The sequence below is a fragment of the Oncorhynchus keta genome, chromosome 8, assembly GCF_023373465.1.
Source record: "Oncorhynchus keta strain PuntledgeMale-10-30-2019 chromosome 8, Oket_V2, whole genome shotgun sequence".
Taxonomy (NCBI): Eukaryota; Metazoa; Chordata; class Actinopteri; order Salmoniformes; family Salmonidae; genus Oncorhynchus; species Oncorhynchus keta.
Window position 1 is genome coordinate 32,247,964 of NC_068428.1, and position 25,023 is coordinate 32,272,986.

General features: G+C 43.5%; 3 protein-coding genes across 3 annotated transcripts in view; 1 reads left to right on the forward strand and 2 right to left on the reverse strand.

The window, feature by feature from the left end:
• Nucleotides 1-748: 748 nt before the first annotated feature.
• On the reverse strand, nucleotides 749-4,591 carry LOC118387213 (uncharacterized). Its single transcript, XM_035775379.2, has 4 exons — nucleotides 3,498-4,591; nucleotides 2,972-3,195; nucleotides 2,505-2,594; nucleotides 749-2,207 (listed from the first exon to the last, which is right to left on the reverse strand). Exons 1-4 carry the CDS (start codon nucleotides 4,508-4,510, stop codon nucleotides 2,095-2,097), a joined length of 1,440 nt encoding a protein of 479 aa, XP_035631272.1. The 5' UTR covers nucleotides 4,511-4,591; the 3' UTR covers nucleotides 749-2,094.
• A 221-nt stretch (nucleotides 4,592-4,812) lies between these two features.
• On the reverse strand, nucleotides 4,813-11,481 carry LOC118386630 (uncharacterized). The gene is made up of 3 exons (XM_035774315.2): nucleotides 11,414-11,481; nucleotides 8,998-9,046; nucleotides 4,813-7,125 (listed from the first exon to the last, which is right to left on the reverse strand). Exon 3 carries the CDS (start codon nucleotides 7,102-7,104, stop codon nucleotides 4,813-4,815), a length of 2,292 nt encoding a protein of 763 aa, XP_035630208.2. The 5' UTR covers nucleotides 7,105-7,125; nucleotides 8,998-9,046; nucleotides 11,414-11,481.
• Nucleotides 11,482-12,025: 544 nt separating this feature from the next.
• LOC118387087 (visinin-like protein 1) overlaps nucleotides 12,026-25,023 on the forward strand; it is a 39,370-nt gene continuing 26,372 nt past the window's right edge. The window contains exons 1-2 of the mRNA XM_035775239.2: nucleotides 12,026-12,329; nucleotides 18,316-18,482. Of these exons, the coding sequence (XP_035631132.1) occupies nucleotides 18,321-18,482 (162 nt within the window). The 5' untranslated portion in view covers nucleotides 12,026-12,329; nucleotides 18,316-18,320. The remainder of the gene's footprint in view (nucleotides 12,330-18,315; nucleotides 18,483-25,023) is intronic.

Here is a 25,023-nt window from a genome sequence, read left to right on the forward strand (position 1 = left end):
AGTGTTAACAGAATGAGAAGTCAGTGTGTAATGATAATAAGTATGTAAGAGAGAAGAGTTTAGCCTAGGGATATATCAATTATCTCGATATATCAAGTATACCATATGTATCCTCTGGTGAACAAGTTTTTTCAACATCTCCAAACCTCCCACAATAATGTAGCAAGGCCATTCAAATATACATTTGCAAAACAATATGAAATACATAACTTCCATCAATAAATACTCAGAAAATTGAAATAATTAGAACGCGGTAACATATTATTCATAAGATACAGTGGATTCGGAAAGTATTCAGACCCCTTGACCTTTTCTACATTTTGTTACGTTTACTCTAAAATGGATTAAACAAAAAATGTTCCCCATCAATCTACACACAATATATACCATAATGACAAAGCGAAAACAGGTTTTTATACATTTTTGCAAATGTATTAAAAATGTATAACAAAAATACCTCCTTTACATAAGTATTCAAATCCTTTGCTATGAGAGCTCAGGTGCATCCTGTTTCCGTTGATCATCATCGAGATGTTTCTACAACTTTGAGTCCACCTGTGGTAAATTCAATTGATTGGACATGATTTGGAATGGCACACACCTGTAAGGTCCCACCGTTGACAGTGCATGTCAGAGCAAAAACCAAGCCATGAAGTCGAAGGGATTGTCCGTAGAGGTTCCGAGACAGGATTGTGTCGAGGCACAGATCTGGGGAAGGGTACCAAAAAATGTCTGCAGCATTGAACACAGTTGCCTCCATCATTCTTAAATGGAAGAAGTTTGGAACCAACAAGACTCTTCCTAGAGCTGGCCGCCCGGCCAAACTGAGCAATCGGGGAGAAGGGCCTTGGTCAGGGAGCTGACCAAGAACCCGAAGGTCACTCTGACAGAGCTCCAGAGTTCCTCTGTGGAGATGGGAAAACCTTCCAGAAAGACAACCATCTCTGCAGCACTCCACCAATCAGGCCTTTATGGTAGAGTGGCCAGACGGAAGCCACTCCTCGGTAAAAGGCACACGACAGCCCGCTTGGAGTTTGCCAAAAGGCACCTAAAGAACTCTCAGACCATGAGAAACAAGATTCTCTGGTCTGATGAAACCAAGATTCAACTCTTTGGCCTGAATGCCAAGCGTCCCTTCTGGAGGAAACCTGGCACCGTCCCTATGGTGAAGCATGGTGGTGGCAGCATCATGCTATCGGGATGTTTTTCAGCGGCAGGGACTGGGAGACTAGTCAGGATCGAGGGAAAGATGAACAGAGAAATAACAGAGATCCTTGATGGAAACTTGTTCCAGAGCACTCAGGACCTCTGACTGAGGGAAAGGTTCACCTTCCAACAGGACAACAACCCTAAGCACAAAGCCAAGACAATGCAGGAGTGGCTTCAGGGCAAGTCTCTGAATGTCCTTGAGTGGCCCAGCCAGAGCCCAGACTTGAACCCAATCATACATATCTGGAGACCTGAAAATAGCTGTGCAGCGACACTCCCCATCCAAACTGACAGAGCTTGAGAGGATCTGCAGAGAAGAATGGGAGAATCTCCCAAAATACAGGTGTGCCAAGCTTGTAGCGTCATATCCAAGAAGACTTGAGGCTGTAATCACCGTAATCGATGGTTCAACAAAGTACTGAATAAAGGGTCTGAATCCTTATGTAAATGTACTGTTTCCGTTTTTTAAATTTATTTATACATTTCCAAAAATGTCTAAAAAACTGTTTTTGCTTTGTCATTATGGAGCATAGATTGATGAGGGCAAAATAACTATTTAATCAATTTTAGAATAAGGCTGTAAAGTAACAAAATGTGGAAAAAGTCAAGGGGTCTGAATACTATCCGAATGCACTGTAAATACATTACATGAAGTGCTCAGTTTCTCATATGAAGTAAGGCTTGTAATAATCTCTTATATTTTCAAGAGTATAGCATAGAGCTAGAGTTAAACCCAGAAATACTATACTATAAAGACGAAGGTATTTTATGTGTTAAGGGCTCACTTGTAAAAGAGAACTGGGTCTCAAGGTGAACTTCCCTGTGTAAATGAAGTTAAAATAAAATATGGTAACATATCCTGCATAAATACATTTCATCAAGTGCTCACTTGGAGTAGGGGTGAAGTTGTTTAGTCTTAGCCTTCTTGGAGAGTCCAACCCTGATGGGACGTGTGCATGTTTTCAGAGGCTCCAATCTTTTTGGTTGCTCAGGCTTTCCTGGGGGCAAGGAAACAATAATAAATACATTATTTAGTACTGTACTTATGTGTGTGAACAGACTACCACCTGCTGCATACAGTACAGTGTAGTGTACAATATATAGGCCTCCAATTAACCGGCCAGATATGTTAGAGAGCTGCTGTCGATAGCATGATGCTCCAAGAGCTGTAAAAGGCCTCACAGTGAATAAATAAATAACTCCAATTACTGAAACGCCTTACTTCAACTAAAACCTTTTACAACCTGCTGATTTTTAACAAAATACTCCCCTCAGAGTGGGAATGTGTAACCCACTTTGGTTTAACTGGTCCAGGCATGGGAGAAACATGAACGCAGGAGACCACAGCTTGCATTTCTCATCTGCTCCTTGCCCCCTGGAGTGATCTGTCGACACAATCCAATAATAATACCGTCATGTTAAGGCAGGATTACTCTGTTCATGTTTTGATAAGCTATCACTGTCCCCACAACAACAACAACAACAAAACTGTTTTTTCTATGGCTGTGTTTTAATTCTATTTTTGCATATAATTTTGGAACCTGTATTGATAGTCTGCAAATTGACAACTAGAAAGAAAAAAAACACCATCCGATAGGTGTCGGATTGATGCAATAAAAATAATAATACAAACTACTCAGTTAACATTCTTGTTAGGGTTACATCAAAAAACGTGTTTTCTGAGACATCTTTATGCAAGACATTTATCTAGAGAGTGAAGTATCAGACCAAGGCCTTTTGTTCAATGTCGAATCACACCAACCTTTGTGCTTGACTGAAGAGTACATGGAGTCCTCTCCCTCTGTGCTGTGATGGCAGCATTCAAGAGGCACCTCCTGCTCGCAGTCAAGGCCCCCAGTGGTACATGTAGTTTGTGGTTCTGCTTGATATGTTTTCAGACCGTGGTCACCATCTCCCATTGATGTGCCTCCACGTGGTTCGTCTTCCACTGCAACCTGGCTGCTTGGACGGTCACTACTGCTCCGTCTATTAAAGGGATAGTTCGGGATATGAAGGAAGTTCATAAGGAGGTCGTTTCGTGTGCCAACGCTAGCTGATCCCGAAGACTTCCGGTCTTTGTGCTAGCGCTAGTTAGAATTGGCTCGCAAAACTACCTCTATCTTTCTTCATACTGGATGCAGGTACATAAAAATGGTATCCTGGAGTTCACCTGACTCTGGGGAAGTACATAAGAAGCTTAATTGCCAAAATCCAAAAGTATCCCTTTAATCCCCAAAGGGAAATTAGTTAGTCACAGTAACCATAATAAAAACAATAGAAACACTCACGTCATTAAATCAGTGTTGTCCTCCTCAGCCCCAGGGTCCCTAACGCTGCACTGTTCAGACGTTGCTCTTTTGGATGATTGATAACCTGCCTCGTCACTGATCTCGAAATACAAACTGAGCTCTTCCATGACCATGTCGAACCTCTCCTTTATTTCAAACTCTGGGAAGTCATGGGTTTCAGAGACCGGATGGATGTTTTTGTCAGAGGTGAGAGTTGGGAGTTTTGCCTGAGGGGGAGAATCAAACTGGGAAGTTTCACAGAAAAGAATAGAAGACTGGCAAGGCATTTCTATACTCGATGGAGAGATTTGGGGTGAGATAAAGTCGGGGACAGGAACTTCATTAAACTTGGTGTTTTCACAGTGAAATAATCCCTTCTCAGCTTCTTCTTGGCACTGGTCCTCTTCTTCCTCTGCTATGTCCTCTTCATCACTCTCTCCTGAGTGCATAGTGTCACCAGCACTGTGGTGTTGGAACTCAGTTTTAAACGTTCGACTGGGCGAGCTGCTGAGGAGAGGGCTGTGCTCCAGGCCATTGGTGTCAAGGGGACAGAGCTGGATCTTTTCAAATGTGTCAAACCCAGCTGGCACACAGTCAGAGAGAATGTGTGCCGCAGATGGCATGACTGAGACTGATCGGTCCTCCTCTCGGTCTCGTACTGTGTCATCCTCTGGGTTAGAATCTGATCCTGGGACGACAGCATCGTTGAGTACTGAGGTGAAAGGGACCACATGATTATTTTCAATCTTGAGTAGTGCTTCAGTTCCGTCGGTGTGATCAACTGCTGGATCCTCCTTGGCAGCCTGCAAGAGAACAGTTCCAGGTGTAGCTTCTGCAGGAAGGTGGAGTATTGGTAGGTTGGCAATTTTGGGCGAGTTGTTGATCCACTCACCAGTCATTGCACCTATGACTCCTGTGCTTAGCATGTCACATCGAGGTATAATTCCAAGTTCCTGGTTCACTGAATCGACATGCAGGTCAGTTTCTGTAACACTGTCACCATTTTCCTCCATTATCCCATCCAGAACTGCATACTCAGATGGAAAACTAACAGTCTCAAGTGTCTTTAGATAGTCTTTAATGGTAGAAACCTCTTCAGCATCATAACTCTCTTCATGGCCAGGAGTGCTGCTGAGAAGTGGCTCCCAATGATGGATCCCCTGGCTGCTTGTGTCATGTTCCTCGGTTGTGCAGCTGCACTGTTCCACCAATAACTGACAGGTGTCTTCATATTCACCTTTGAGTTGGGTTCCATTTTGAGCATCAAAATGTAAAGAGAGCTCCAAAGTAGCATTCCTGACATATTCAGCAGTCCTCAAGAGGAAATCTTTTGGTTGTGGTGGGTGGAGAGGAGACATAGTATATTCTGGTTGTGGTGGGTGGAGAGGAGACGTGGTATATTCTGGTTGTGGTGGGTGGAGAGGAGACGTGGTATATTCTGGTTGTGGTGGATGAAGAGGAGACATGGTATATTCTGGTTGTGGTGGGTGGAAGGGAGACGTGGTATCCTCTGGTTGTGGTGGATGGAGAGGAGACGTGGTATATTCTGGTTGTGGTGGGTGGAGAGGAGATGTGGTATATTCTGGTTGTGGTGGGTGGAGAGGAGACGTGGTATCCTCTGGTTGTGGTGGATGGAGAGGAGATGTGGTATATTCTGGTTGTGGTGGGTGGAGAGGAGACGTGGTATCTTTTGGTTGTGGTGGGTAGAGAGGAGACGTGGTATCCTCTGGTTGTGGTGGATGGAGAGGAGACGTGGTATCTTTTGGTTGTGGTGGGTGGAGAGGAGACGTGGTATATTCTGGTTGTGGTGGGTGGAGAGGAGACGTGGTATATTCTGGTTGTGGTGGGTGGAGAGGAGACGTGGTATATTCTGGTTGTGGTGGGTGGAGAGGAGACGTGGTATCCTCTGGTTGTGGTGGGTGGAGAGGAGACGTGGTATCCTCTGGTTGTGGTGGGTGGAGAGGAGACGTGGTATATTCTGGTTGTGGTGGGTGGAGAGGAGACGTGGTATCTTTTGGTTGTGGTGGGTGGAGAGGAGACGTGGTATATTCTGGTTGTGGTGGGTGGAGAGGAGACGTGGTATATTCTGGTTGTGGTGGGTGGAGAGGAGACGTGGTATATTCTGGTTGTGGTGGGTGGAGAGGAGACGTGGTATCTTTTGGTTGTGGTGGGTAGAGAGGAGACGTGGTATATTCTGGTTGTGGTGGGTGGAGAGGAGAGTATCTTCTGGTTGTGGTGGGTGGAGAGGAGATGTGGTATATTCTGGTTGTGGTGGGTGGAGAGGAGACATAGTTTCTAGAGCCACTCCGTTGATGTCAGAGAAAACTGAATGATTGGTTACACTTGCTATCTTGTTGTGATTAACATCAGCTGGCTTTTGACTGAGGTGTGTTGAAACCGACAGTTTCTGTGTTGTGTTGTGATCAACACCCAGTTCACACAAAGTTTCAGCTGTCACAGTGCCAACAGCGTGCCCTAATGGTTGTTCACGGAGATCCTCAAGCTTAAGACCCATATTGATCTCAGCCCCATCAGTCAGTACAGGTCTGTCGAATACCGTATAACAAGTGACAACGGAGCCATCTACATATTCAACTACTGTCTCAGCTGCGGCAGAGCTGTCATTATGCATGAAGTACTCCTTGTTAACTTGGGCTTTTGCTTCTCTATCGCAGACATCTGCATTTTCTCTGGCTACATTTCCCTCATTTTTTTTCACTCCTTTAAAGTTCCCAAAAGGTTCAGTTTCAGCATGAGAGCCAGATGACTCGCAGCCCTCTCTGTAATCACTGGGTAATGGGTAACGCCTGGCCTCTTTCTCACAGCAGATACTTTGATTGAATGCATGTTTATCCTCATTCTGAATCTGGTGATTATTTTCACCTTCAGTAGATCCTTTGATGAAGCCCATACTGTAAATGGCTGAATTCAGAGCCAGGCTTTCACAGGTGTAATCAGATTCTTCAGTACCGTCACTCACACTTGAGCTGTGGTCGGTTCCTGGGAGGCGGCTTTCACCATTTTGTTCAGTCACTGCTTCTTCATCTGCTGAGGGACTAGCACCGGTGAGACTGCATTTGAGTGATTTCCCAGGCTGATTGAAATCATGACTTGAGGATGTATCAGTTGTTCTGTCATCAGAAGAGTGAGACTTTGCTGACACACACCCAGCTTCATTTCTAGAGTGAACGCTATAAGAAGAGGTGCCTGTTTCACTAAGTGGATCATGTAGCCCTTGACATAGACCTTGAGAGTCTCCATCTGTACTGTGAGGACTGATTACACATGAACCTGCGCATGTCTGATTATCTCCGAGAGCTGTACTCTCCTCTTTTCCTATTTCTTCACAATGAAATCCTGTCACTGTGTATTTGAGATATTCATGGTCAGATTCAACTCTATGTGTTTTGTCCTCCTGAAGAATAGGCCTATTCTGCAGTGATGTGACACCATCGTTGTTCCGGAAACTCAATGGTTCTGGGAATTTGAAATGGGTTTTGCAACTGTGTTTGTTTGTTATTGTGCAATCTGTCCTTAGTCGTTTAGGAGACAATGGAGCGGTATCTTCCTCAATGGGAAAACAGACATCTTGTGTGTGTTGATCCATTCCTTTTTTTATCCACTACACCTAAAACAAAGACAGATTTACTTTCAACCTATATTTATTCCAGAGAGAACACATTGAGTAAGATATGTTGTTTATAAAGTGTGTATGGCATATCAAAGATGCAATTCATTTGAGAAACACACTTATAGACTGATGAGCTAATGATTACAGAATAAAAAGCAAAGGAAATCTTTTGTAGCTTCTTATTTCAATATGGTTGATAATTTACATATAGGCTTACGGCAAGTGCAATACATTTGGCCAGCTAAATGGAATACAACATTATTGTATGATTTGATAGTAACTGTACAGCTGAAGTCGGAAGTTTACATACACCTTAGCTAAATACATTTAAACTCAGTTTTTCACAATTCCTGACATTTAATTCTAGTAAAATAATAGAATAGGAGAGTGATTTATTTCAGCTTTAATTTCTTTCATCAAATTCCCAGTGGGTCAGAAGTTTACATACACTCAATTACTATTTGGTAGCATTGCCTTTAAATTGTTTAACTTGAGTCAAACTTTTCGGGAAAAGTTTTGAATTTTGATCCATTCTCCTGACAGAGCTGGTGTAACTGAGTCAGGTTTGTAGGCCTCCTTGCTCGCACACACGTTTTCAGTTCTGCCTACAAATTGTCTATAGGATTGAGGTCGGGGCTTTGTGATGGCCACTCCACAATACCTTGACTTTGTTTTCCTTAAGCCATTTTGTCACAAATTTGTAAGTATGCTTGGGGTCATTGTCCATTTGGAAGACCCATTTGCGACCAAGCTTTAACTTCCTGACTGATGTCTTGAGATGTTGCTTCAATATATCCACATAATTTTCCGTTCTCATGATACCATCTATTTTGTGAAGTGCTCCAGTCCCTCCTGCAGCAAACCACCCCTACAACATGATGCTGCCACCCCTATGCTTCACGGTTGGGATGTGTTCTTCAGCTTGCAAGCCTCCCCCTTTTCCTCCAAACATAACAATGGTCATTATGGTCAAACAGTTCTATTTTTGTTTCATCAGCCATTTCTCCAAAAAGTGCGATCTTTGTCCCCGTGTGCAGTTGCAAACCGTAATCTGGCTTTTTTATGGCGGTTTTGGAGCAGTGGCTTCTTCATTGCTGAGCGGCCTTTCAGGTTGTCAATATAGGACTTGTTTTACTGTGGATATAGATACTTTTGTACCCGTTTTCTCCAGCATCTTCACAAGGTCCTTTGCTGTTGTTCTGTGATTGATTTGCACTTTTCTCACCAAAGTACCGTCATCTCTAGGAGACAGAATGCGTCTCGTTCCTGAGCGGTATGACGGCTGAGTGGTTTTGTGGTGTTTATACTTGCGTACTATTGTTTGTACAGATGAACGCGGTACCTTCAGGCGTTTGGAAATTGCTCCCAAGGATGAACCAGACTTGTGGAGGTCTTGGCTGATTTCTTTAGATTTTCCCATAATGTCAAGCAAAGAGGCACTGAGTTTGAAGGTAGGCCTTGAAATACATCCATAGGTACACCTCCAATTGACTCAAATTATGTCAATTAGCATATCAGAAGCTTCTAAAGCCATGACATCCTTTTCTGGAATTTTCCAAGCTGTTTAAAGGCACATCAACTTTGTGTATGTAAACTTCTCACCCACTGGAATCTATCTATAAACAATTGTTGGAAAAATTACTTGTGTCATGCACAAAGTAGATGTCCTAACTGACTTGCCAAAACTATTGTTTGTTAACAAGAAATTTGTGGAGTGGTTGAAAAACGAGTTTTAATATGTCCAACCTAAGCGTATGTAAACTTCTGACTTCAACTGTATACTTCTTTCAGCATTTATAACCAACTGCTGAAAATGGAGCTTTGCACCCTGAAAATACATCAAAGCAGTAGTTTATTCTTATGACTTACCTTTCAGTGAAACCAAATCTCAACAGATGAAAGGTACTTCAGCAAAAACCTTCAAAGCAAAATATATAATCATCAGTTACTGGATTTTAATACTGTAGCACTGAATAAACAAACGGTCCATATACATAATATATGTTTACATAACATTACAGCAGGTGAGAAACGGTTTGAATAGGTAACCAATATAAATTGTATGTGTCTGATTTCCATTAGTGATGAGTCTTTCGTGAACAAACTGCTCTATTTGAACGGATCATTTTGGTGAATGTCGGGAACCGAATCGCATCGATGAAAGAGGCGTTAATTTGGCTCCCTGATTTGCATAGTGCTACTACTTATTGAGCACAAAACAACATTTTTCTGCAACTAAGTTACAAAATAATTATCCTCACTTCAGAAACAATAAATTATGCTGAAAGTGCGTCAATCTGGTCCACACATAAACAATAGCTGACCATCTAATAATTTGGCCAGGTAAAATTGTATTTGAATTTCATGATCTGACATAATGGTATTTACATCGGAGATTTGCAATTTGTTCATGGTTCTAGTTAGATTTTAACCATTTTCAACGAAGAGCTGTTGGGGAGCCAAAGGAGCCGGCTCACCGAAAAGACTCATCACTAATTTCCATTTGCTATTGTACAGTCGTGGCCAAATGTTTTGAGAATGACACAAATATACATTTCCACAAAGTTGGCTGATTCTGTGTCTTTGGATATTTTTATTAGATGTTACTATGGAATACTGAAGTATAATTACAAGCATTTCATAAGTGTCAAAGGCTTTTATTGACAATTACATGAAGTTGATGCAAAGAGTCAATATTTGTAGTGTTGACACTTCTATTTCAAGACCTCTGCAATCCACCCTGGCATGCTGTCAATGAACTTCTGGGCCACATCCTGACTGATGGCAGCCCATTCTTGCATAATCAATGCTTGGAGTCTGTCAGAATTTGTGGGTTAAAAAATATAGATGTTTTGTTCCCCAAGCCACTTAGTTATCACTTTTGCCTTATGGCAAGGAGCTCCATCATGCTGGAAAAGGCATTGTTCGTCACCAAACTGTTCCTGGATGGTTGGGAGAAGTTGCTCTCGGAGGATGTGTTCGTACCATTCTTTATTCATGGCTGTGCTCTTAGGCAAAATTGTGAGTGAGCCCAATCCCTTGGCTGAGAAGCAACCCCACACACGAATGGTCTCAGGATGCTTTACTGTTGGTATGACACAGGACTGATGGTAGCGCTCACTTTGTCTTCTCCAGACAAGCTTTTTCCGGATGCCCCAAACAATCGGAAAGGGGATTCAACAGAGAAAATGACCTTACCCCAGTCCTCAGCAGTCCAATCTCTGTACCTTTTGCAGAATATCAGTCTGTCCCTGATGTTTTTCCTGGAGAGAAGTGGCTTCTTTGCTGCCCTTCTTGACACCAGGCCATCCTGCCTGCTGCCATTACTGAGCAAGTTCTGTACTGGTGGTGCCCCGATCCCGCAGCTGAATCAACTTTAGGAAATAGTCCTGGCGCTTGCTGGACTTTCTTGGGCACCCTGAAGCCTTCTTCACAACAATTGAACCGCTCTCCTTGAAGTTCTTGATGATCTGATAAATGGTTGATTTAGGTGCAATCTTACTGGCAGCAATATCCTTGCCTGTGAAACCTTTTTAGTGCAAAGCAATGATGACGGCACGTGTTTCCTTGCAGGTAACCATGGTTGACAGAGGAAGAACAATGATTCCAAGCACCACCCTCCTTTTGAAGCTTCCAGTCTGTTATTGAAACTCAATCAGCGTGACAGAGTGATCTCCAGCCTTGTCCTCGTCAATACCCACACCTGTGTTAACGAGAGAATCACTGACATGATGTCAGCTGGTCCGTTTGTAGCAGGGCTGAAATGCAGTGGAAATGTTTTTGTGGGATTCAATTCATTTGCATGGTAAAGAGGGACTTTGCAATTCATCTGATCGCTCTTCGGAACCTTCTGGAGTATAAGCAAATTGCCATCATACAAACTGAGGCAGCAGACTTTGTGAAAATGTATATTTGTGTCATTCTCAAAACTTTTGGCCATGACTACCTTCTGAATTGAATTAAAAACCATATGAATAGGCTGCCACCACAAGCACATCATTTTATTATTGAACAAAAGTCCCTGCTTTGTATTGGTTCAAAATCTAAATATATACAAAATGAAGAGCCGTTTTAGATGGAATCAGATAATAATGTAATTATTGACATCCCTGAACTTTATGAAAATAATAGCTAGCAAGCCTAGCTAGCTAACTAGCAAACTTTAGTTACCCTACCAACCAAACTAGCTAGCTCGTAATATTGTACATGTGTATAGTTTGTAAAATACAAGTGGCTACCTAAAATAATAGCGTTTTCACAACCCGACACTTATTTGATGACTTACCAGAGAAACCTTTTACAGATTCAAAACAAAGTAACTAGCTACTTTGTAGCGAAACTGGACGCTGTGGTCTGTGCGGTACTGATGCTGCTGTCACCACCAGCTGTGTTGCTGTTTGGCGCGAAATGCCACTTGCGCGTGCGTGAGGCAACAAAGGTAAGAAAAAACCTTGGCGCCAGATATGCTGTAAGAATAGATAATCAGCCTCATTTTTGGTAGTGGCAGCCTTAAAAAATATAAGCATAAAGAGATGCTTTGTTACATTATCAGTCGGTATTTTTTGACTGTTCAAATGCTGTTGTTCCCTTTGAACGTAGGACTGATTTGATAGTAATGGCAGAATATAATCAATAGGCATAATAACAGATTGATAGCATGTAGTAGACCTACCCCTACCACCAGGATCTGGGGAATGTACTTTGATATTAATATATTTTTCAATTTATATTCCTATCATAGGCTATATATGTTGACAACGACCCTCACGAGACTGCACATTTAATCCACATAAAAATCATTCTACTTCACAGATAGCATAGGTGCAGTAGAAGGCGTATTCATTTCCTCATGCGCAAACTCAAAAAACACCCCACCAAAACAGTGGTCCGTTGCATGCCTGGCATCAACCACTCTGTGTGAGGGCGACAGGGAGAGAGAGAGAGAGTCGTGATACACACGGTCTGACGCTGCGCTTCATTGTGTCCTCAGCGAGCGTGTGTGTGTGTGTGTGCGTGTGGACGGTCCTACTTACTTGCAGAATCCTTGGAACTGCATCAGTGATTTTCGACGAGGCTCATTTCTTCCCAAGAAAACGTCACCACAACCCTCGACAAGACGTTTGACTTAATAGTCTCTGTCCGCACATATAACCTACTCTGAAGAAGAGAGCAAAGACCAGTTAACTTCGCACTCTTGCAAGGTAAATATGTTTTTTATTTATTGTGGATTACAGTAAAATGCATAGTGAAACTTTCCCTCTATTCAATTATGATTTGTAAAGATAATCTTTATAAGTCATTGCTAGATACATTATACTACAGACTAATACAGTTGTATTAATTAATTAGGTGAGGCTAGATGTAATTTTACATTGGGGAAGCATATCTCAATCTTCTTAAGAGGCTATATCATAATGGATCAACAGCAGGACTGCAAATCATATAATATATTTATTAAGAGAATACAGAAAACAATAATGTCAGTTATGGCCCTTTGTTTCCCAAACAAATAGCCTGGTACAGAATGGGGCGGGAGTGGTTTAGCCTACTTCACTGGTGGATTTTTCAAAAACAAAAGTATCAAGAGTAGCCTACAACTAGAAAAAGTCTACATGTCAATAGATACAGTTAATGTGTGGTGTTGTTTTCATTCATTTTCCAAATGCAATATATGACATTTTAAAATGCAGTTGTAATGTGGCATTTTCCTCTAAGCTTTCTTTCCTCTGTTGTGGTTCTGATGTAGTGCTTAGGGGATGCTGCCTCGCTTCTGGCACGTTTGTATGCGCTCACCCTGACTGGGCTCGCGCTGGCTTGGCTGCAAGGATGGAACGATTTGATTTGCCGGGCGATGCTAGTTTAGAAACAAATGCATACGTGGCATGGTGAAATAATGATAGAAATGACTTTTAAATGTAGATATGTTTTATATCGTATGTCCTTTCATCTTAGACTGATATATTTTCTTAAAACCATGCTCTTTTTTTGTGGTAGTGCTAAGAAATCATGATTGCAAGATTTGCAGTGCATATTCAACATGTCATCGATAGTGCTTGTATGTATAGATCTGAGCATGTGTTAATGTATGTGTGGGTGTTGTACTTCGCTGGATTTTGACTCTCAAGGTCATTCTCTATTGGAAAATGATGGAAAAGGGACATGCTGTTACATAATGTGGCTGGTCAGTGTACAGAGAGAGGAGGACTATTAGAGAATCAGCTGATGACTATACTTTGGTTAGTGGAGTTTAGCCAGTAACCAAAAGGTTGCTGGTTTGAATCCCTGAGCTGACTAGGTAAGAAATCTGCCAATGTGCCCTTGAGCAAGGCACTTAACCATAATTGCTCCTGTAAGTCTCTCTGGATAAGAGTGTCTGCTAAATGACCAAAATGTACCAAGAGGCTGCCAAAGATCCTTAGAAACATGTACTGTATGTATCTATTTGGCCCTGCCTCAGTGTACTGAGTGGATGACAGCATGCTGCCCTCTGCAATGCACTGCAGACAGACTTCTTTGTAACCGAGTGGCACTATCTGGGTCTTTTGTCATCACTAACACGACTGCAGCAGTATATTCAGACTCTGATTTTCCTGGAATTAGTCATTGTCAAGTCAAAGCATTTCCTTTTGGGGTGGCATGGAGCCTAGTGGTTGAGCTTTGGGCCAGTAACCGAAAGGTGGCTGGATCCAATCCCCGAGCTGACAAGCTAAAAATCTGTCGTTCTGCCCCTGAACAAGACAGTTAACCCACTGTTCCTCGGTAGACCATCGTTGTAAATAAGAATTTGTTCTTAACTGACTTGCAATTTCCATTTTTTATTCTTCACATGATCTCTTCTCCTTCACATCATTACATTTAAATTTGAGTCATTTAGCAGACTTACAGGAGCTCAAGGGCACATCGACAGATTTTTCACCTAGTCGAGGATTCAAACTAGCAACCTTTCAGTTACTGACTCAATGATCTTAACCACTAGGCTACCTGCCGCCCCATCTCTTCTACTCCTCCCTCCATTCACCTTTACATTGCATTTAACACCCATATACTTTGGTTAGTGGAGTTTAGCCAGTAACCAAAAGGTTGCTGGTTTGAATCCCTGAGTTGACTAGGTAAGAAATCTGCTAATGTGCCCTTGAGCATCTGATGATGATGCTGCTGCTCTGAAATGGACCTGTAGGGAAGCAATACAGACATTTTCATCATCAGCGTAAAGCCTACTCTGCCGCATAAGTCTCTTGACAACGGTGCTGTGTTCGAGTGCTATGCAAAACATGAGACTGGGGCATACAGGTGCACATCTTGGAGCAGTCTGTACTCTGCTCCTCCACCATTGTGTGAATGGAAGATTTTTTAAAGTGTCACACCTCTGAGTGGAGTAGCCCGGTAGTGGATTATACATGCTCATCATTGCTCACATGGGACTGATATGTCTAGTGCTGCTGCTGCTGTCTTGAGGCCCATAGTTCATTGAGAGTGACGGCACGTATTGTGACAAGGAAAATGTCACCAGTTTATGTCTCAGAACATAGGCTACTCCTTGCTTCAAGAATACAGCACCATCTATCCCTGGATGTTTGTTTTATGGGTAACTCTATGCTAACAACAAAACAGCTTCTTCTGGAGTTGTGCTTTGACTATCACTGTCAACATGTTCACTGGTTTGCTGCAATGCTGGGTCAGGAGAATGATCATCTTGTGTTTTCTTACACTGCTAGGCTACTACCTTTGCATGTTCATACCATGGTCCTCTGTGTGTGCGTGTGTGTGTGTTCATAGTGTGGTCCTGTGTGTGTTCATAACATGGTCCTGTGTGTGTGTGTGTGTGTGTGTGTGTGTGTGTGTGTGTGTGTGTGTGTGTGTGTGTGTGTGTGTGTTCATATCATGGTCCTGTGTGTGTTCATAGCATGGTCCTGTGTGTGTGTGTGTGTGTGTGTGTGTGTGTGTGTGTGTGTGTGTGTGTGTGTGTGTGTGTGTGTGTGTGTGTGTGTGTGTGTGTGTGTGTGTGTGTGTGTGTGTGTGTTCATAGTGTGGTCCTGTGTGTGTGTGTGTTCAGTCCTCTTGTGCCCTAGTTAATAAGGATCCAGAGATAATTGACATTAGAGGCATGGAGACAGTAATGGCTGGATGGAAATGAGAACTATCCCCCCCAGCCTTTACTAGGCCTATACCATGGCCAGATTTATAGCCCACTGAGCTAAAGCATAGCCATGGTTACTCATCACGAGAACACAGTTCTCCAAACTACCGCCACTACTTTGGGTACTCAGAAGGTGTACTTAGAGTTGATATCTGTTCATTTTGATGATTTGTCATTAGAGTACAATCTCATTCCATGACATGAAAGTTCCAGAAATAGAGTAAGTGGAATGTCTTCTTCAGTTATTCTAAGAACCACAAGAAGAACATGATAGAGATGTTTTTGGGGAAGGTAATCAGTATGTGCTTGTCAGAACTGCAAATGTGTCCATGACATAAAAAATGTCAAGGGGTCTGGTGATGGTCCTTTGATGTAGCCTAACAATCGCTACCTTGGCGTTCACTGAAGCCTTGTCCGTTGAGGCTAAGAATCACTTGGGTCAGCATTAAATAGAATATATTACAGTAATTAATTCACATTATACACACTGAACAAAAATATTAACGCAACATGCAACAATTAAAACAACTTTAATTAGTTACAGTTGATACAAGGAAATCAGTCAATCAGTCAATAAATTCATTAGGCCCTAATCTATGGATTTTACATGCCTGGAGTACAGTTATGCATCTGTTAGTCACAGATACCTTAAAAAAAAGGTAGGGGCATGGATCAGAAAACCAGTTAGTATCTAGTGTTAGCTTTTTGTGCTTATGGAACATTTCTTGTATCTTTTATTTCAGTTCATGAAACATGGGACCAACTCTTTACATGTCGCGTTCATATTTTTGTTCAGTGTAATTAACTCTCTCGTTCTGGCTCATGCTGCTTCCTCAGTACAATGAAAGAGTATGGGACATGGAACAGAGTATTTGTATCATAGCTACCTCACTCACTACAATGAAAGTGTATGAGACTTGACATCAGGGTTGTTTTGCCCCGCTCGTCAGTGCGAGCCAAGGCGCAGGTGATAGTGAGTGTACCCTCTACATCTCAAGGGAATAGGCCATTGTACGCTGAGGTAATCTCCAAGGACAAAGAGCATCTATCTACTGCACTCCATAGATCAGAGAGGCTGACATCCAGTTAATTTATCAGGCAATCTGAGGCCTCGCCTTGCACTAGGATAGGTATTCTATTGGTGATGTCACACCATTGTTATTCAGTTTTGTTCTGTGGCTAGCTCGCAATCTCTATCATTGTTTTTGGTGATGGCAATGTGATTGTGATTGTCTCGCATTGGGCTTTACCTCTAAACCATTAAATTAAATTAAATCATTTTTTGTTCTGAACTCTGTGTTATTAAGCGTTCGGTGTTGGATGAATAATCATTTTTTCTGTGGTTGTTTTCCCCTTAGCAAAGACAAAGTTAAAATGCTGCATGTAATTAAATCATCATCTGCAATGTATTATCTAATAGAGAATACTCTTCGTCATATCTGTGATAATTCAATCAGAAACAATAGAATTGACCCTTTAAAGTGCTAGTCATTTGTTTGCTATAGGATGCACCTAATTAATTGATATGGCCTTTCCGATGGTATCATATAATCTCTCATTATTTAATACGAGCAGAATTCATTTTTAGCTCTTTCCCCCTTTTACATGAATCTAGCGTACTAAGAATTACACAACCATTACACATTGAGAATAAAATCTCCAGATTTCAGATCTGCTTTCTCTACTGGGGACCTTTTGTGATTCAGTGAGAGCATTGGTGACTAGTGAGAGGGGCCAGATTTTCTAAATGGTAAAAGTCACATTGTAGCATTGGTTCGTTTGGCATGCTCATTATACTAATGACAGGGTGCTTAATGAACTAATCTGGCTGAATTAGAAGCAGTGTGTGTGTGTGTGTGCGTGTGCGTGTGTGTGTGTGTGTGTGCGTGTGTGTGTGTGTGTGTGTGTGTGTGTGTGTGTGTGTGTGTGTGTGTGTGTGTGTGTGTGTGTGTGTGTGTGTGTGTGTGTGTGTGTGTGTGTGTGTGTGTGTGAAGCAGTGTGAGCTGGGCTGGATATAGAGGCTGGGGTGCAAACAGCTGCAGGCTGTGGAGATAGGGCTAAGGCTAAGCAAAGGAGTTAAGGCTTAGGCTAAGCAAAGGAGATAGGGCTAAGGCTAAGCAGAGGAGATAGGGCTAAGGCTAAGCAGAGGAGATAGGGCTAAGGCTAAGAAAAGGAGATAGCCCAATCTCGCTTGCCCTAAGGCTAAGCAAAGTGGGCCGAAAGGGAAATTAGACACAAAGTCGCAATTATGGCATCAGATAACAATAAAACAAACAACCTGGGACACTTAGTCTAACAACCTCAAGGAATTGCTGTTGGATACAGACTCGTTTGCTAGTTCAATCTCCAGTGGTCTGACCTGGTGCATGTTTGTTGTTGAGTGATTGTAGATACTTAGGCAGAGCAGAAGTGATGGTATATACTTTATTTCCAGACAACCATGGCTTTATTTTTGTTTTAATTATACAGTATGAGTTGGTGTAGCAGCCAGCTAAGTAGAGGTAGGCCACTCCCTAGTGCTCGTAAGATCTATCAATGTGTCAAACGTCTTAAAACATGAGACAATCATCGAAGCTATCCAGGAATATTCTTCGATCATCTGTGTTTTATCGTCCCTGGTGAAGCCAAATAGAGATATGGTATATAAATCCACACATAGTGTTCAACATGATTACTTTGCCCTAAATATCACATAATTCATTGGATTGAGGTGATTTTTTATACATTACAGCTATTTTTAGCTACAGCTGGGTTGAGGTGGTGTTTAGAATATAATTACCCGTGCTAGAAAATTCTCCTGTCTTCAATTCAAGCCTGATGAATGACTTTGCTGATACCTTTTAGAGATTTCTGTCACTGTTAGTCCAGACTGTCACAGGTATTTAACCTGTTCTGATAGAAAAATAATGTGTTCCATTCATTCTTTGCATACCTTCCAAAGTAATCAGGCACCATTCTTTCTTTCCATCCAGACATTCTCAAAGAATAATGTCCCATTACTTTTCCTTCCTCTGACATTCTAAAATAATTCTCCTGACATTCTTTTACAGATAAAATGGGAGCGAAAAACAGCAAGCTGACCCCAGAGGTGATGGAGGATCTGGTAAAGAGCACAGAATTTAACGAGCACGAACTGAAACAGTGGTACAAAGGCTTCCTCAAAGACTGCCCCAGTGGACGACTCAATCTGGACGAGTTCCAACAACTCTATGTGAAGGTAACTACAGAACACTGTCACTGCCAACATCTAAATGCACCCTATTCCCTATAAAGTGCCCTACTTTTGGCCAGAGCCCATCAGGATCTCATCAGAAGTAGTGCACTATATAGGGAATAAGGGTGCCATTTTGGATGCACCCTGTCACTTTGCCAACATCTGCACAGACACAGACCCGTTTATCAGGAATATCTCCATATAGTAGAGTAGAGTAGAGTAGAGTAGAGTAGAGTAGAGTAGAGTAGAGTAGAGTAGAGTAGAATAGTACACTCGTTATTGGTGCGATAGGCCAATTGGTTTAGCAGTGGATTGAAATACACAAGGATATATATAGGACCCCCAAGGCTTGGTAGTTGAGGAAGTGAAGTCGTACAACATTCTTTCAATTTCTCCACAAGTGAATGTGTTCAAAAACCATACATCTCAATACTCTACAGAAATGTTGAGAACTAGCAGAAATGCAGAGATTTTGGAGCTTTGTAAGTATAACAGAAACATATGTCATCGCAGTGGAAAAGCAATCAAAACAACATGATCCTATGGCAAGCTCAATAACAGTACTGTAATTAGTAACGAGTACATTACAGTATGTGATATCACTCTCCTGTCTTATTCGTTCCTTCAGCTGTATCCGTTATGTTATTCTTTTCCTCCTGTATCCGGGCAGGAAACTAATCGACGGTGAAGCAACTCAAGAACAACTCAAGAGCACTTTGATTATAATCTCCTTTAATATTTATCTCCTCATCTGTAGAGGGGCTCGGGGAGAAATTATTATTCACAGGCGAGAGGTGAGAAGAATTTTATATTTTCTAGTCCTAAATACAGAGGTTTAATGAAACTTTCAGTTAATTTTATATAGGTAAATTTAATCTTTATAATCTTCTATTTAATTAATTGAAATAAGATTGTTAAGATCTTATAGCTACAGCCATGTATGAATATTGACCATTAATGAAGTATCATGCGTCCTGGAGTGTAGATTTGTTGTTAATGGATGACAGTGCCTTCAGAAAGTATTCACACCCCTTGACTTTTTCCACATTTTGTTGTTTTACAGCCTGAGATTTTGTGTCACTGGTCTACACACAATACTCCATAATGCCAAAGCAGAATTATGTTGTTAGAAATTTGTACAAATTAATGAAAAATGAAAAGCTGAAATGTCTTGAGTCAATAAGTATTCAACCCCTATGTTATTGCAAGCCTAAATATGATTAAAAATGTGCTTAACAAGTCACATAATTTGTATTTATTTTTATATAACCTTTATTTAACTAGGCAAATTGTTATTTACAATGACGGCCTACCCCGGTCAAACCCTAACCCCAACGACACTGGGCCAATTGTGTGCTGCCCTATGGGACTCCCAATCACGGCCGGTTGGGATACAGCCTGGAATCGAACCAGGGTCGGTAGTGACGCCTCTAGCACTTAGATGCAGCGCCTTAATACACATTTTGGTGTGTTGTGTGTATTGAATCAATTTTGAATTCAGGCTGTAACTGTCACGACATCCGCTGAAGTCGGTTCCGCTCCTTGTTCGGGCGGCGTTCGGCCGTCGACGTCACCGGTCTTCTAGCCATCGCTGATCCACTTTTAATTTTCCATTTGTTTTGTCTTGTTTTCCTGCACACATGGTTTACATTCCCTCATTATTTGATGTGTATTTAACCCTCTGTTTCCCCCATGTCTGTGTGTGGAGTTGTTTGTTGTTGTTACATTTACATTTAAGTCATTTAGCAGACGCTCTTATCCAGAGCGACTTACAAATTGGTGCATTCACCTTATGACATCCAGTGGAACAGCCACTTTACAATAGTGCATCTAAATCTTTTAGGGGGGTGAGAAGGATTACTTATCCTATCCTAGGTATTCCTTAAAGAGGTGGGGTTTCAGGTGTCTCCGGAAGGTGGTGATTGACTCCGCTGTCCTGGCGTCGTGAGGGAGTTTGTTCCACCATTGGGGGGCCAGAGCAGCGAACAGTTTTGACTGGGCTGAGCGGGAACTGTACTTCCTCAGTGGTAGGGAGGCGAGCAGGCCAGAGGTGGATGAACACAGTGCCCTTGTTTGGGTGTAGGGCCTGATCAGAGCCTGGAGGTACTGAGGTGCCGTTCCCCTCACAGCTCCGTAGGCAAGCACCATGGTCTTGTAGCGGATGCGAGCTTCAACTGGAAGCCAGTGGAGAGAGCGGAGGAGCGGGGTGACGTGAGAAAACTTGGGAAGGTTGAACACCAGACGGGCTGCGGCGTTCTGGATGAGTTGTAGGGGTTTAATGGCACAGGCAGGGAGCCCAGCCAACAGCGAGTTGCAGTAGTCCAGACGAGAGATGACAAGTGCCTGGATTAGGACCTGCGCCGCTTCCTGTGTGAGGCAGGGTCGTACTCTGCGGATGTTGTAGAGCATGAACCTACAGGAACGGGCCACCGCCTTGATGTTAGTTGAGAACGACAGGGTGTTGTCCAGGATCACGCCAAGGTTCTTAGCGCTCTGGGAGGAGGACACAATGGAGTTGTCAACCGTGATGGCGAGATCATGGAACGGGCAGTCCTTCCCCGGGAGGAAGAGCAGCTCCGTCTTGCCGAGGTTCAGCTTGAGGTGGTGATCCGTCATCCACACTGATATGTCTGCCAGACATGCAGAGATGCGATTCGCCACCTGGTCATCAGAAGGGGGAAAGGAGAAGATTAATTGTGTGTCGTCTGCATAGCAATGATAGGAGAGACCATGTGAGGTTATGACAGAGCCAAGTGACTTGGTGTATAGCGAGAATAGGAGAGGGCCTAGAACAGAGCCCTGGGGGACACCAGTGGTGAGAGCGCGTGGTGAGGAGACAGATTCTCGCCACGCCACCTGGTAGGAGCGACCTGTCAGGTAGGACGCAATCCAAGCGTGGGCCGCGCCGGAGATGCCCAACTCGGAGAGGGTGGAGAGGAGGATCTGATGGTTCACAGTATCGAAGGCAGCCGATAGGTCTAGAAGGATGAGAGCAGAGGAGAGAGAGTTAGCTTTAGCGGTGCGGAGCGCCTCCGTGATACAGAGAAGAGCAGTCTCAGTTGAATGACTAGTCTTGAAACCTGACTGATTTGGATCAAGAAGGTCATTCAGAGAGAGATAGCGGGAGAGCTGGCCAAGGACGGCACGTTCAAGAGTTTTGGAGAGAAAAGAAAGAAGGGATACTGGTCTGTAGTTGTTGACATCGGAGGGATTGAGTGTAGGTTTTTTCAGAAGGGGTGCAACTCTCGCTCTCTTGAGGACGGAAGGGACGTAGCCAGCGGTCAGGGATGAGTTGATGAGCGAGGTGAGGTAAGGGAGAAGGTCTCCGGAAATGGTCTGGAGAAGAGAGGAGGGGATAGGGTCAAGCGGGCAGGTTGTTGGGCGGCCGGCCGTCACAAGACGCGAGATTTCATCTGGAGAGAGAGGGGAGAAAGAGGTCAGAGCACAGGGTAGGGCAGTGTGAGCAGAACCAGCGGTGCCGTTTGACTTAGCAAACGAGGATCGGATGTCGTCGACCTTCTTTTCAAAATGGTTGACGAAGTCATCTGCAGAGAGGGAGGAGGGGGAGGGGGAGGAGGATTCAGGAGTGAGGAGAAGGTGGCAAAGAGCTTCCTAGGGTTAGAGGCAGATGCTTGGAATTTAGAGTGGTAGAAAATGGCTTTAGCAGCAGAGACAGAGGAGGAAAATGTAGAGAGGAGGGAGTGAAAGGATGCCAGGTCCGCAGGAGGCGAGTTTTCCTCCATTTCCGCTCAGCTGCCCGGAGCCCTGTTCTGTGAGCTCGCAATGAGTCGTCGAGCCATGGGGGCGGGAGGGGAGGACCGCGCCGGCCTGGAGGATAGGGGACATAGAGAGTCAAAGGATGCAGAAAGGGAGGAGAGGAGGGTTGAGGAGGCAGAATCAGGAGATAGGTTGGAGAAGGTATGAGCAGAGGGAAGAGATGATAGGATGGAAGAGGAGAGAGTAGCGGGGGAGAGATAGCGAAGGTTGGGACGGCGCGATACCATCCGAGTAGGGGCAGTGTGGGAGGTGTTAGATGAGAGCGAGAGGGAAAAGGATACAAGGTAGTGGTCGGAGACTTGGAGGGGAGTTGCAATGAGGTAGGTGGAAGAACAGCATCTAGTAAAGATGAGGTTGAGCGTATTGCCTGCCTTGTGAGTAGGGGGGGAAGGTGAGAGGGTGAGGTCAAAGAGGAGAGGAGTGGAAAGAAGGAGGCAGAGAGGAATGAGTCAAAGGTAGACGTGGGGAGGTTAAAGTCGCCCAGAACTGTGAGAGGTGAGCCGTCCTCAGGAAAGGAGCTTATCAAGGCATCAAGCTCATTGATGAACTCTCCGAGGGAACCTGGAGGGCGATAAATGATAAGGATGTTAAGCTTGAAAGGGCTGGTAACTGTGACAGCATGGAATTCAAAGGAGGCAATAGACAGATGGTTAAGGGGAGAAAGAGAGAATGACCACTTGGGAGAGATGAGGATCCCGGTGCCACCACCCCGCTGACCAGAAGCTCTCGGGGTGTGCGAGAACACGTGGGCGGACGAGGAGAGAGCAGTAGGAGTAGCAGTGTTATCTGTGGTGATCCATGTTTCCGTCAGTGCCAAGAAGTCGAGGGACTGGAGGGAGGCATAGGCTGAGATGAGCTCTGCCTTGTTGGCCGCAGATCGGCAGTTCCAGAGGCTACCGGAGACCTGGAACTCCACGTGGGTCGTGCGCACTGGGACCACCAGATTAGGGTGGCCGCGGCCACGCGGTGTGGAGCGTTTGTATGGTCTGTGCAGAGAGGAGAGAACAGGGATAGACAGACACATAGTTGACAGGCTACAGAAGAGGCTACGCTAATGCAAGGAGATTGGAATGACAAGTGGACTACACGTCTCGAATGTTCAGAAAGTTAAGCTTACGTAGCAAGAATCTTATTGACTAAAATGATTGAAATGATACAGTACTGCTGAAGTAGGCTAGCTGGCAGTGGCTGCGTTGTTGACACTACACTAATCAAGTCGTTCCGTTGAGTGTAATAGTTTCTACAGTGCTACTATTCGGGGGCTAGCTGGCTAGCTAGCAGTGTTGATTACGTTACGTTGCGTTAAAAGAACGACAATAGCTGGCTAGCTAACCTAGAAAATCGCTCTAGACTACACAATTATCTTTGATACAAGGACGGCTATGTAGCTAGCTACGATCAAGCAAATCAAACCGTTGTGCTGTAATGAAATGAAATGAAAATGTGATACTACCTGTGGAGCGAAGCGGAATGCGACCGGGTTTTTGTTGGCTAGCTGTTAGCTGTTAGCTAGCTAGCAGTGTCTCCTACGCTAAGGACGACAAATAGCTGGCTAACTAACCTCGGTAAATTAAGATAATCACTCTAAGACTACACACTCTAAACTACACAATTATCTTGGATACGAAGACAGCAAAGACAACTATGTAGCTAGCTAACACTACACTAATCAAGTCGTTGAGTGTAATAGTTCCTACGGTGGACGTTAGCTATGTGGCTAGCTGCAGTAGACTACGTTAGGACGACGAAATACGATAATTACGCAATTATCTTTGATACAAAGACGGCTAGCTAAGAAGAAATTGCTACGTGTATGTGCACGTCAGACTAGTTTACGCTGGGTTATGTCAACCCATATTTGTTTATTGTTCTTAGTGCCGTGTGTCTGTTCACCATAATAAAGGGGCTCCGTTTGGCTACCCAGTTCTGCTCTCCTGTGGCTGACTTCCCTGCAACCAGTTACAGTAACAAAAGCACATTTGAAATAAGTCAAAGGGTATGAATACTTTTTGAAGGCACTGTATAGCTACTGACATCCTAACCCTGGTCGGTCCTCTCAGGAAATGCCCCATAATGAAAGATGTTAAACCATGTTAGAGAGTATCTAAAGGCATGGCTAGAAATATCAATGCTGCTCTAGGCTTGTGTCCCAAATGACACCTAATTCCCTATCGGTCAAAGTCAAAAGTTGTGCACTATAAAGGGAAAAGGGTGCCATTTTCGGAAGCACACCTAGTCTGCATTAGCTAAGAGGCTTTAGAAAACGCCACAAGAGAAAAACACACATTCAAATATCTGTGGAGTAGACCTTCATGTACACCCTCGTAACCCCATTTGGGGTTCTTTGTGACAGGCTGACAGAGTGTATGAACATCTACATGCTGGAGACCGTCTTACTATAATTGACAACCAATGTATCGAGTGCACTGTGGGTGAAACTGATGTACCATACAGAGTGGTGTTCCAAAGAGGTTTCAGAGGCTGATGGCTGCTGGCGAGTTAACCTTTTATCACGGCGTCCTATTGTGTTTCCAGGCAACAGGATATCAGTGAAAGGGTTTTATTTAAATCCAAAGGCTCTGATAGTGAGATCATTGATTACCTCACATTAGCTGGACAGACTGTTCCTCTGAAAAGGAATGGTGTGTGTGTGTGTCCCCGCGTTCACTCGTGTGTCCCCATGGGTGTGTGTGTGTGTGTGTGTGTGTGTGTGTGTGTGTGTGTGTGTGTGTGTGTGTGTGTGTGTGTGTGTGTGTGTGTGTGTGTG